This window comes from Chelonia mydas, chromosome 4 (genome assembly GCF_015237465.2).
Source record: "Chelonia mydas isolate rCheMyd1 chromosome 4, rCheMyd1.pri.v2, whole genome shotgun sequence".
In the NCBI taxonomy this organism is placed as follows: domain Eukaryota; kingdom Metazoa; phylum Chordata; order Testudines; family Cheloniidae; genus Chelonia; species Chelonia mydas.
The window spans coordinates 63,762,876-63,775,572 of record NC_057852.1 but is presented as its reverse complement, the minus strand read 5'-3'; the positions used below and the strand labels follow the sequence as shown (position 1 = coordinate 63,775,572).

General features: G+C 41.8%; 2 protein-coding genes across 7 annotated transcripts in view; one reads left to right on the top strand and one right to left on the bottom strand.

Annotated features, from left to right (window-relative positions):
- PPID (peptidylprolyl isomerase D) overlaps positions 1–12,697 on the top strand; it is a 48,043-nt gene that overhangs the window by 15,124 nt on the left and 20,222 nt on the right. For 2 of the 4 annotated variants that reach the window (XM_007071281.4, XM_043545913.1), the window contains 5 exons: positions 165–271; positions 4,033–4,174; positions 9,734–9,820; positions 9,897–9,939; positions 11,201–11,478. In XM_007071281.4, coding sequence (XP_007071343.2) covers positions 165–271; positions 4,033–4,174; positions 9,734–9,820; positions 9,897–9,939; positions 11,201–11,289 — 468 coding nt within the window. In that variant the 3' untranslated portion in view covers positions 11,290–11,478. Of the gene's footprint in view, positions 1–164; positions 272–4,032; positions 4,175–9,733; positions 9,821–9,896; positions 9,940–11,200; positions 11,479–12,697 lie in introns of those variants that run through there. The other 2 variants (XM_043545912.1, XM_027833432.3) reach the window with 2 other exon arrangements.
- Positions 4,307–12,697, bottom strand: part of ETFDH (electron transfer flavoprotein dehydrogenase) — a 35,131-nt gene continuing 26,740 nt past the window's right edge. For all 3 annotated transcript variants that reach the window (XM_043545911.1, XM_007071280.4, XM_037897461.2), the window contains exon 13: positions 4,307–12,484. In XM_043545911.1, the coding sequence (XP_043401846.1) occupies positions 12,321–12,484 (164 nt within the window). In that variant the 3' untranslated portion in view covers positions 4,307–12,320. The remainder of the gene's footprint in view (positions 12,485–12,697) is intronic.

Sequence of the window (12,697 nt, the reverse complement as noted above, 5' to 3'; positions counted from 1 at the left end):
CTTGGAATATTTGTGTTTTTTGGTGCATTCTGGCAATCTTTGAAAGAGAGTTGACTTGGGATCCTACTATTAAATATTAAGCAGTCCAAAGACTTGTTGCAACTTGGTATAAATTACATAATTTAATACTTACATTATATAGGATTTTTTTCTCTTCTCAATAGATTGACAAGATTGTTTCCATAGCAGAAGATATAAAGAATATAGGAAATACTTTCTTCAAAACACAGAACTGGGCAATGGCAACTAAAAAGTACACTAAAGGCTTAAGGTAAGAGTTCCTGCTGCAGAAACCAAGGTGAGGCATTCTAATTAAATGTCCCTAGATTTGAATATTGACAGGGTGCTTAACGGTTGGCATAAGAACATAAGAGCTTCCATACTGGGTCAGACCGTGGTATATCTTGTCACAGTGATCCCTACCAGAGCTTTGGTGGGAGTATACCAGAACAGGACAATTATGGAGTGATCTACTCCTGGCGTCTACTCCCGGCTTCTTGGTAGTCAGAGGGTTAGGGTTGTCCTGAGCATAGAGTTGTATCCCTGATCGTTTTGGCTAATAGCCATTGATGGGCCTATCCTCCGTGAATGTATCCAGTTCTTTTTTTAATCCAGTTATGATTTTAGGCATCACAACATCCCATGATAATGAGTTCCACTATTTAATTGTGTGTTGTGTGAAATGTAATTCCTCGTTTTTATTAAAGCTGCAGCCTATTAATTTCATTGGGTGACACATATTTTTGTATTGTAAGAAAGGGTAAATAACACTTCCCTATTCATACTTTCCATGATTTTATAGACTTCTCTCTTATCTCCTTTAGTTGCCTCTCTTGTAAGGTGAACAGTCCTTATCTTTTTTGGTCTCCATACACACCGTTTCATACCCTCCATAGCCGTTCCATACCCTTAATCATCTTTGTTGCTCTTCCCTGAACCTTGTCAGTTCCACTATTTTTTTTTGTTTTGAGATGGGATGACCAGGACTGGACACAGCATTCATGGTGTGGGAGCATCATGCATTTATATGGTGGCATTGTGATATTTACTGTCTTATTTTCTATCCTTTTCCTATTAGTTCTTAATATACTGTTAGCCTTTTTGACTATGGCTGTGTTTTGAGTGGAAGTTTTCAGAGAACTATCCAGAGTGACTCCAAGATCTTTCTTCAGTGGTAACAGCTAATTTAGAACCCACTGTAAATGAATAGTTGGGATTATTTTTTGCATTTATCAGAGTTGAATTTCATCTGCCATTTTGTTGCCCAGTCACCCAGTTTTGTGAGATCTCTCTAGCTCCTTGCACTCTACTTTGGACTTAACTATGTTGAATAATTTTGTATCATCCTTACATTTTTGCCACTTTGTTGTTCACTCCTCTTTTCCAGATCATTAATGAACATGTTGAACAGAACAGGTTCCAGTACAGATCCTTTGGGGAGCCCCACTGTTCACCTCTCCATTGTGAAAACTGACCACATATTCCTACCATTTGTTTCCTCTCTTTCAGCCAGTTACTGATCCATGAGAACATTGTCCCTCTTATCCCATGGCTTCTTAATTTCCTTAAGAGCCTTTGGTGCCGGACATTGTCAAAGGCTTTCTGAAAAGCAAGAACACTGTATTGACTGGATCAACCTTATCCATGCTTGTTGACTCCCTCCAAGAATTCTAATAGATTGAGGCATGATTTCCCTTTACAAAAGCCATGTTGACTCTTTCCCAACAAACCATGTTTGTGTGTCTGATAATTCTGTTCTTTACTATCGTTTCTACCAGTTTATCTGCTACTGAATTTAGGCTCATCAACCTATAATTACCAGGATTGCCTCTGCAGCCCTTTTTACAAAGTGGTGTTACATGAGCTACTACCTTCCAGTCATCTGGTACAGAGGCTGATTTCAAGAGAGTTGACATAGTATAGTTAGTAGTTCTGCATATTCATGTTTGAGTTCCTTCAGAACTCTTCAGGGAATACCGTCTCTTCCAGGTGACTTATTCCTGTTTATCAGGTAGTTCTAAAATCTTTTTTATTGACACATCAATTTGGGGCAGAGCATTCAACTGCAGAATTAATTTCCTTCCCCATCTCCAGCATGCTGGGTTTTTTTAGTGTTTTGTATAGCATCCATTGCTGCAGTATTCAAACATTTCACAACTAATCTGGATCTGCTTAGCTAAGTCCCTAATGAATTTCAGTGATCTCTGCTCTCTTCTGTTCTTTGATTACAGGAAGCTCTGACTGAATTGAACATATGTGAAATCATGTTTTGTTTTGTTTTTTAAAAAGTAAATCTTGTGATGATGGAAACACTGTTCCAAAGAGGAAGGTCTTAGAATGTGTGTCTTAGAAATAGATGAATGGTGGAGTAGTCAGATTTCTTCTGTATGATTGTTTGGTTGCCAGGCTGATCTCCTTACGTCATCTGATTATGCTTCCACCTTGCCTTTGTCAGCTGCATTATCCCAGAAGATCAACTATCTTTGTGGTTCGTGCATAGAGATGAAGTCACTGATGTAGCTGAGTCCTGACTTTGAAGTTCAAAAACCGAGGCTTGAAGTGGCTTTGACAAGTGTTGCAACTGCATGCAGTATCTTGAGGGGAAACGTATTAGCAAAAAGAAAAGGAGTACTTGTGGCACCTTAGAGACTAACCAATTTATTTGAGCATAAGCTTTCGTGAGCTACAGCTCACTTCATCGGATGCTCACGAAAGCTTATGCTCAAATAAATTGGTTAGTCTCTAAGGTGCCACAAGTACTCCTTTTCTTTTTGTGAATACAGACTAACACGGCTGTTACTCTGAAACCTGTCATGTTGTATTAGGCTCATGTATCACTGTGGGCCAGGGTTTGTATTTATGATTGCATTTTACTCCCAAGAAGAAGGTTGCCACAGCTCTTCAGGAACTAAAACAGTGGGGGTCATTAAGGAGAATCACTCAAGTTGTAATCACCTCCAGAGAGGTATTACATCCTTTGGAGGTTTGCATATTTTGATTCAATCTGGGTTTCCAGTCTTGGAAGACAGGACTTTTGGCATAAAAAGGCTGTGTTTAAACTGATGCATGGCCTTCTTTCTGATCCAGCAAACGGACAGGATCATCTGTCCAAGGGAGGCCCCACAACCCTTGCAGAAGGGTTGGAAGGACTTTGACTTGCTAAGGCCCCATAAGACTGATGGGTGACCTCCGGTAAGCTTTTAGCATGCACATAGGCATTTTCACTTTTTGTCTTCTCTGTAATGCTTTTACCTTACAAATAAATGTGCTTGCTTCAAAAGAAACATGTGGTAACTTGTAACTGCTGGCAAATACAATGTGCAGAGCCAGTGGAGAGAAAGAAATAGCCTTTGGGTAGACTGGCTTGCTTGCCCTGTACTGTGATATCCCAGGGAGCTGTGCAGCCTTAAAACCCCAGTCAGAAGAGAGCGAAACAAAGGTTCCTGCCCAGGGACTGGTGCTGGCTGGAGACCTCAGACTTGGCTGGGAATTCCTGGAGTGGACTACAGAGCTGGGTGGGAGAGATGCAGGTGCAGTTTCTTCAAAACTATGACACTAGCATCACAAGGAAATGGGAATTATACCCCTCCTCTTTTCTCTCCACTAATTTTCTTATGGCAGTCTTGTTTGTTGGAGGTAAATGACTGCATTTTGCAAACTCTGCAGCTTATATTGTTTACCTGTACAGTTTCAAGTACAACAAGTTAAAATAATTCAGGTAGTGTAGCCAAATACTTGGAGAGGAGGAAGGGGCAATGTTGTGTAAAAGATGATTATTTAAAATTGTGGTGTGTGGTTTTTTTTTTTTTTTGTACAGCCAATGTAGGAAGCATAAGTTCAGTTTAATTCTTTTATATAACAATATAATGGGCATGGATGTTTAGAAATAGTAAACTAAGGTGGATAAGAGTCCATGTGACTGGTAGTTCTTGCATATACTTTCAGCAAGATAGCAAAGGGCAGAAAAAAGTTAATGTTGCAAGTTACAGTATATACACTAATACATACAATTTGTAAATTTGTTTTGTGCAGGTATGTGGAGGCTTCTAAAGCCATAGTGGAGGAATCAAATACAGCAAAGTTTAATCCTACTGCCTTGATCTGCTTTTTAAATATTGCTGCTTGTAAACTGAAGGTGTCAGACTGGCAGGGAGCTATTGAAAGTTGTTGTGAGGTAAGCTAAATTTCATCTTTTGATTAGCAGAAAGTGATTTGGAAAATAAAGACAAGACTAAAAGCCTCTTTTCAAAATCAGGTTTGGAGAGGCTCATTTTCCTATAATAAATTAAAGGAAGATAGGCAAGGCTTTAGTGCAAACCAATTTTAATATACAAATTAACTCATTTTTGGCAGGCTGTTTACTTGTTCAGAAAAAATATTAGTGGAGTCACATCAATAATATTTCAGAATACAAGTTATTATTTATTGGAGCTAAATGCAAGCTGTGCATTTCCTGGGAGCACTCTTACTTTGTATAGAACAATAGATTACATTATCTTTCAGAAACAAGGAATCTTTTTATAGGTGTGTAGCATTCAGCAAGCTTTACCCTCACTCTTTGAATCAGATTTCTCGTTTTATTTTACAAGTTAATTGTAATGAATGGATAACTTTGGCTAAATGGTAAAGGGAAGGCAGCAATTAGAAATGAAAAGGCAATATAACCAATTGAAAAAGGGGGAAATAGCAAACTGATGTAAACTGGAAGCGAAGTGCAGACATTAGACAAGAGAGAACGGAGGAATTCAAAGGCTAAGGCCAAATAGGAGTTAAGTTTTAGGAACAAAGGAACACCTAGCAACAGTTATAAGCCCATAACTATTTGAAGCTCAAATTGATGATGATGAAAAAAGGCAGAAGTGTTCAGTAACTGTTACATATTTGGAGAAAAAAGCAGAATGATGTACTCCTCATATAAAGATGAGGTATTTTCCAGACCATTAATAATTGAGGGTGTTAGACAAATTTTAGTAGGTTATTTTTATTAGTTGGTCCAATAAAAGATATTCCCTCACCCACCTTTTCTCTAACATTACTGCAGATAAACACTTTGAAATCAGCAGGCCTAGATAACTTGCACTCAAGTGCTGAAAGAGTCAGCTGAGGCAATCTCTGGTCAGCTGATCACTTTTGATAAATCTTGGATTGCCAGGGAAATTCCAGAAGATTGGAAGAATGCCAATATTTAAAACAGGCAAACAGGATGGGCCAGGTAACTGTAAGCCAGCTTGTCTGACATCAGTCCTGCACAAAAGAATGGAAGAGCTGATAAAGGATTCAACTGATAATAAATTAAAGGATAGAAGTAGAATTAATGCCAGTCAGTATGGTTTTCTTGTCAAACAAATCTGATTGCATGCTTTGAGATTACAAATTTGGTTGATAAATGTAACTACATAAATGTAATAAACTTTTGTAAGGCATTTGACTTAATACCACATGACATTCTGATTTAAGAATTAGCAATTTAAAAATCAAAGCAAACATTAAACGGACTAAACTGTCTAGCTAACACATCTCAAAGTAGCTGTCAATAGGGAATCATCATCAAAGGAGGGAGTTTCTAGTGGGATTCCATATGGCTTGGTGCCAAGCCTGATGCTAGTCAATATTTCCATCAATGATCTGGAAGTTAATATAAAATTGTTGCTGATTAAAATTTGCAGATGAGACAGATTAGCAAAATGGTAAATGATGAGGACAGGGTAGTCCAACAGAGCAATTTGGATTGCTTGTAAGCTATCCCCATTAAAAATTTAATATTGCCAAATGAAAAACTATACATCAAGAAACAAAGAATGAGAGGCTGTATCCTGGAAAGAGACTCTGGAACAGATTTTAGGTGTTACAGGGAACAAACAATGCAGCACTGAGCTCCTAGTATGATGCAGTGGCAAAAAGAACTAACGTGATCCTTCGATGGTACAAACGGGAGCAGCCGGAGTAAAGAGCGGTTTTACTTTTGTATGTGGCATTGGTGAGAATGATACTGGAATCTTTCACTCAGTTCTGCAGTCCACATTTTTAAAAAACATTGGAAAAATTGGAGGGGGTGCAGAAAAGAGACACGAGAATGATTTGAGGATGTGAGTTTTGTTTATCAAAATGATTGAGAGGTGATTTGATTAGTGTACAAGTAGCTTCCAGGGGAGAAAATAATGAGTACTAAAGTGAATACTTTAATCTAGCTGAGAAATCTGAAAGATTAAACCAGACAAATACAAATGAGAAATAAGGTCCAAATTATTAATAGAAGATGATTAACCATTAGAACAAACTACCAAGGGAATTGGTGGATTCTCCGTCCCTTGATGTCTTAAAAATAAAAACTGTATACCTTTCTAGCCAATCAAGTAATTAGACTCACTGCAGAGGTAACTGGGTGGAATTTAATGGCCTGAATTATTCAGGAGATCAGACTGGATGGTTTAATGATCCTTTTTGTCATTAAATAATGGATTCATTGAGTATTTAAGTGGTTAGAAAATTTGCAGTAATCATACAAATCTATCCTTTATCCCACCATCCCTGAATATTTTGGGGATAGAAGGAGGAGCTGCACCTGCTTATGGGCTCATTTCTGTAGACAGGCATTAGCACTATTAATACTCAACAACATGCTAGATCAGAGGTAGGCAAACTGCGGGCCACATCTGGCCTGCAGGATGTCCTGCCCAGCCCTTGAGCTCCTGGCTGGGGAGCCTAGCCCCAGCCCCTCCCATGCTGTCTCCCCTCCCCCACAGCCTCACCTCATTGTGCTGCCAGTGCTCTGGCCCACTGCTCCTGCCAGGCAACGTGGCTGGCTCTGGCTGCTCTCAGCAGCATGGTAAGGGGGTAGGGGGTTGGATAACGGGCAGAGGATCCTGGGGAGGCAGACAGGGAGCAGCTGGATGGAGTGGGGGGCACGGTCAGGGAGCAGGGGGGTTGGATAGGGGTCAGAGGGCCTGTCGGGGGTGGGGGTGTGGATGGGGTTGGAGCAGTCAGGGGCCAGGGAGGTTGGATGGGGGCATGGGCCAGGCTGTTTGGGGAGGCACAGCCTCCCCTACCCAGCCGTCAATACAGTTTTGCAACCTCGATGTGGCCCTTGAGCCAAAAAGTTTGCCCACCCCCGTGCTAGATAAACCCTGGATAGTAATACTGCACTCGATTGATGGTGCTTTCATTTAAAAGTTGATTTGTTTTCAGGCAGCTTACCCTTAAAATAGATGGGTTCATAGAATATCAGGGTTGGAAGGGACCTCAGGAGGTCATCTAGTCCAACCCCCTGCTCAAAGCAGGACCAATCCCCAACTAAATCATCCCAGCCAGGGCTTTGTCAAGCCTGACCTTAAAAACTTTGAAGGAAGGAGATTCCACCACCTCCCTAGGTAACGCATTCCAGTGTTTCACCACCCTCCTAGTGAAAAAGTTTTTCCTAATATCCAACTTAAATCTCCCCCACTGCAACTTGAGACCATTACTCCTTGTTCTGTCATCTGCTACCACTGAGAACAGTCTAGAGCCATCCTCTTTGGAACCCCCTTTCAGGTAGTTGAAAGCAGCTATCAAATCCCCCCTCATTCTTCTCTTCCGTAGACTAAACATCCCCAGTTCCCTCAGCCTCTCCTCATTAGTCATGTGTTCCAGTCCCCTAATCACTTTTGTTGCCCTCCGCTGGACTCTTTCCAATTTTTCCGCATCCTTCTTGTAGTGTGGGGCCCAAAACTGGACACTGTACTCCAGATGAGGCCTCACCAGTGTCGAATAGAGGGGAACGATCACATCCCTCAATCTGCTGGCAATGCCCCTACTTATACATCCCAAAATGCCATTGCCCTTCTCGACAAGGGCACACTGTTGACTCATATCCAGCTTCTCATCCACTGTAACCCCTAGGTCCTTTTCTGCAGAACTGCTGCCGAGCCATTCGGTCCCTAGTCTGTAGCGGTGCATTGGATTCTTCCATCCTAAGTGCAGGACTCTGCACTTGTCCTTGTTGAACCTCATCAGATTTCTTTTGGCCCAATCCTCCAATTTGTCTAGGTCCCTTTGTATCCTATCCCTACCCTCCAGCGTATCTACCTCTCCTCCCAGTTTAGTGTCATCTGCAAACTTGCTGAGGGTGCAATCCACACCATCTTCCAGATCATTTATGAAGATATTGGACAAAACCGGCCCCAGGACTGACCCTTGGGGCACTCTGCTTGATATCGGCTGCCAACTAGACATGGAGCCATTGATCACTACCCGTTGAGCCCGACAATCTAGCCAGCTTTCTATCCACCTTATAATCCATTCATCCAGCCCATACTTCTTTAACTTGCTGGCAAGAATACTGTGGGAGACCGTATCAAAAGCTTTACTAAAGTCAAGGAACACCATGTCCACTGCTTTCCCTTCATCCACAGAACCAGTTATCTCATCATAGAAGGCAATTAGATTAGTCAGGCATGACTTGCCCTTGGTGAATCTATGCTGACTGTTCCTGATCACTTTCCTCTCCTCTAAGTGCTTCAGAATTGATTCCTTGAGGACCTGCTCCATGATTTTTCTAGGGACTGAGGTGAGGCTGACTGGCCTGTAGTTCCCAGGATCCTCCTCCTTCCCTTTTTTAAAGATGGGCACTACATTAGCCTTTTTCCAGTTGTCCGGGACTTCCCCCGATCGCCATGAGTTTTCAGAGATAATGGCCAGTGGCTCTGCAATCACATCCGCCAACTCCTTTAGCACTCTCGGACGCAACGCATCCGGCCCCATGGACTCGTGCTCCTCCAGCTTTTCTAAATAGTCCCGAACCACTTCTTTCTCCACAGAAGGCTGGTCACGAACAAGGTCAGCTCCCAGACTACTGCACTGGGCAGCACAGCATGGGGAGGAGGTGAAGACAGAGGCAAAAAGCATTGAGTACATTAGCTTTTTCCACATCCTCTGTCACTAGGTTGCCTCCCTCATTCAGTAAGGGGCCCACACTTTCCTTGACTTTCTTCTTGTTGCCAACATACCTGAAGAAACCCTTCTTGTTACTCTTAACATCCCTTGCTAGCTGCAACTCCAGGTGTGATTTGGCCTTCCTGATTTCACTCCTGCATGCCCAAGCAATATTTTTATACTCTTCCCTGATCATTTGTCCAATCTTCCGCTTCTTTTTTGTATTTAAGATCAGCAAGGATTTTACTGTTAAGCCAAGCTGGTCGCCTGCCATATTTATTATTCTTTGTAGACATCGGGATGGTTTGTCCCTGTAACCTCAATAAGGATTCTTTTAAAACACAGCTAGCTCTCCTGGACTCCTTTTCCCCCTCATGTTATTCTCCCAGGGGATCTTGCCCATTGGCTAATTGTGTGTGTTTTGGCGCTCTTCATATTAGCAGAAGGCTTTAGAGCAGTGGTTCTCAAAGCCGGTCCACCACTTGTTGAGGGAAAGCCCCTGGCACGCCAGACTGGTTTGTTTACCTGCCACATCCGCAGGTTTGGCCAATTGCGGCTCCCACTGGCTGCGGTTTGCTGCTCCAGGCCAATGGGGGCTGCAGGAAGGGCAGCCATCATGTCCCTTGGCCTGTGCCGCTTCCCACAGCCCCCATTGGCCTGGAACGGCGTACCATAGCTAGTGGGAGCCGCGATCGGCTGAACCTGCAGACGCAGCAGATAAACAAACTGGTCCAGGGCTTTCCCTCAACAAGCGGTGGACCGACTTTGAGAACCACTGCTTTAGAGTACACTGATGAATACTAAACCACTTTTATTCACTTTGCAGGCGCTTGCCATAGATCCAGCAAACACCAAAGCACTTTACAGACGGGCTCAAGGCTGGCAGGGAATAAGAGATTTTGATCAGGCACTGGTAACTATTTTTGTTGCTGTTGTTTTTTAAAGGATCAATAAAGCATCTACTTATTTTTTTGTATTTTTTATTGAAGGCTGATCTTAAGAAGGCTCAAGAGATAACACCTGAAGATAAAGGTAAACTGTCAAGCGAATTTTAGGAATGTGGCATATATTCTCTTTTAGGGCATGGCTACACTTGCAGTTGTAGAGCACTGGGAGTTAAACCAGCCTTCGGTGACCACAGCAGGGAAAACGCTGCTGAGTGTTCGCACTCTCAGCTGGAAGCACACTGGCGTGGCCACATTAGTGGTTCTTGCAATGCCAAAAAGAGCAGTGCATTGTCATCACTATCCCAGCGTGCAAGTGGCTGCAACATGCTTTTCAAATGTGGGGCATGAGGTGGAGTGTGTATGTGGAGGGAGAGTGAGTGGGTTGGGGGTGGGAAATGACAGCATGCTGACATGCTCTCTTGTAAGTTCAGACAGCAGCTGACCTCCTCGCTCTCACTCACTCAAAGCAAGCAGCATCTCTCAGTAATGGTTCCTTTGTCCTGGAGCAGATAAGTAGCCAGCTGTCAGAAAGCCAATCCCTCCATGTTTGAAAGGGCATATCAGCAAGTTCAAAACAATGACAAGAGTGGCCACTTGATGTAAGGGGATTATGGGACATTTCCGGAGGTCAATCAGAGCACAGTAACATAATACCTCTTTCACACTGGTGCTGCAGCGCAGCAAACGTTATTCCACTTGCCAAGGTGGAGTACCAGCAGTGCTCTGTAACTCACAAGGGTAGCCAAGCCCTAACAGGCTTTTACATAGTATTATGGTAGTTCTGCAAGAGATGAACTAAGACTGAGAATTTTTTATTTTGTGAGGTCCCTACTTTCTAGACATTGACAAAATATGAGGACATAGAATTAGTGCTGAAGTAAGTCTGCTGCTGATAGCTGCAATCTTCCACTTGTGTGTGGAGAAGTGTCTTCTACCTCTTTTTATAGAGGAAGAGGCATGCATCTCCTTGGGTCAGGGAGTTCTACTTCAGCAAGAACTGGGGTTTGTGCATCCTTTATCCCAAAAAACCTGAAGCTGCTTTCTGGTCTGATTCCATTCTCTGCTGCTTAACTGAATGTTACTCTTTGGCTCAGGAATTCAGGGTCACTACTGTTTCCTACATCCATTTCTCTGAGCCTATTTATCCTATTCTACAACTGAATGGAAAGAAGTCAGGAAGGATTTCTTTCACTAGTACCCAGCTTGATAACTACCCCCTATGACTAGAATCCAGGCAGACACAGTTTAGCCTATGTAAAGCATAAAATAAAAATGGGTGATTGATATAGTGCTGTGGGACAACTATAGGAGGTGGAAAGCCATGTTGTTGTTTTTTTTTTAAACAGCTATCCAAACTGAAGCACTCAAGGTGAAACAGAAGATAAAAGCCCAAAAGGAAAAGGAAAAAGCAGCTTATGCTAAAATGTTTGCTTAAGTGAAGGTTTTTTCCTGTTAAAGTTTAGGCACTGAATGACTGACCCATACACCATTGTAAACACTCCTACTATATGAGACAAGACATGGTAGAGGCAAGTGTTACTTGTGTTATCTCCTATACTGCAATCGATTATTTCTAATGTTTACTATTTAAACTGGAGTTTCATACTAAAAGTAAAAGTAAAAATTTTGGTTTCCAATTGTTTTTATAGCTAAAGTGACTCTCAGAAAACAATAAGACACATACTTAACCATATTAGTGGTGATAATGCTTGTCCTTTTGCAGGGTAGATATTCTTAAAAGTTTACCAGATCAGCAGTTTTAACACCCAGGAAGCAAGTTGCAGTACAATATTCTCCCATTAATTCCTTCACTAGAGCAGCAAGTCAGCATGTATACATCAGTACCACTATAAGTAGTTCCGTCTAAAACAAACTTCATAAACTCAGTTGTTCACACAAAGCCATGTTTTATGGCAAACTAGCTTTATTAAAAGTTTCTTCCCTTGAAACAGGAAGCTTGCTAAATATTTGCTTGTCTACTTAATGTAACCTTTGAAAGCAGTGATACAGTATTCCCTTGCTTGACTCATTTTCCCTAATGCAACTGGAAATTAACCAAGATTGCATTGACAGAACATGGTAGGAAGGAGCAGAAAACGTGAATTCACCATATTTTTACAGCTGTGGTTCAGGGTGTTTCCACTGAACTTTGGCAAGAGATCTAGCATCAAGTTGTAAGTCACAGAAAACAGCACCTGGGAAAGCTAAACCACTGTCTTTGATCAGGTAAAAAGGCATATTCTTTCATAACTAAGGCTAGGGTCTGTCTGATTGCCTTGACTTTGCATTCACTATTTAACATAGTGGTTAATGAAATTTCTTACCACATAGTGGTATGAAATTCAGCTGGCTCAGTAACCTCACCCAATTAACATTCAGTCAGTGATAGGCTTAGTTACACTATAGCATATATTTGTGTGAGGTTACAACGTGTCTGGGAAGTACACTGGATAGTTTTGATCAAATTTACATTCCATTATAAGCTGGCCCTCCTCCCCCTTCAGGTACTACCCAGTTAATATTCTGGCTTGGGTCTTTAATATCACATGTTTTGCAGTGGACACAATTCTGAGCATTTATCTGCAACCGTAACCCTTCTCCTGTTTCCAGGGGAACATATTCATAAACACCTGCAAAAGATGAGAATGATGTGTCACTGCAGTGGACAGATGAGTGTACAACTGAATGCTAAGACCTAGATTTAAAGGATTCTATTACAAACTCTTGCACTCTTCAATAACCATTACCCTACAAATGCTGTGACTACCATCTGGTAACTTCATTATGTAGTTCAGTTATCTCTTGTACACTTGTAGTGACAATTGCTTTGTCAAGAAATGCAT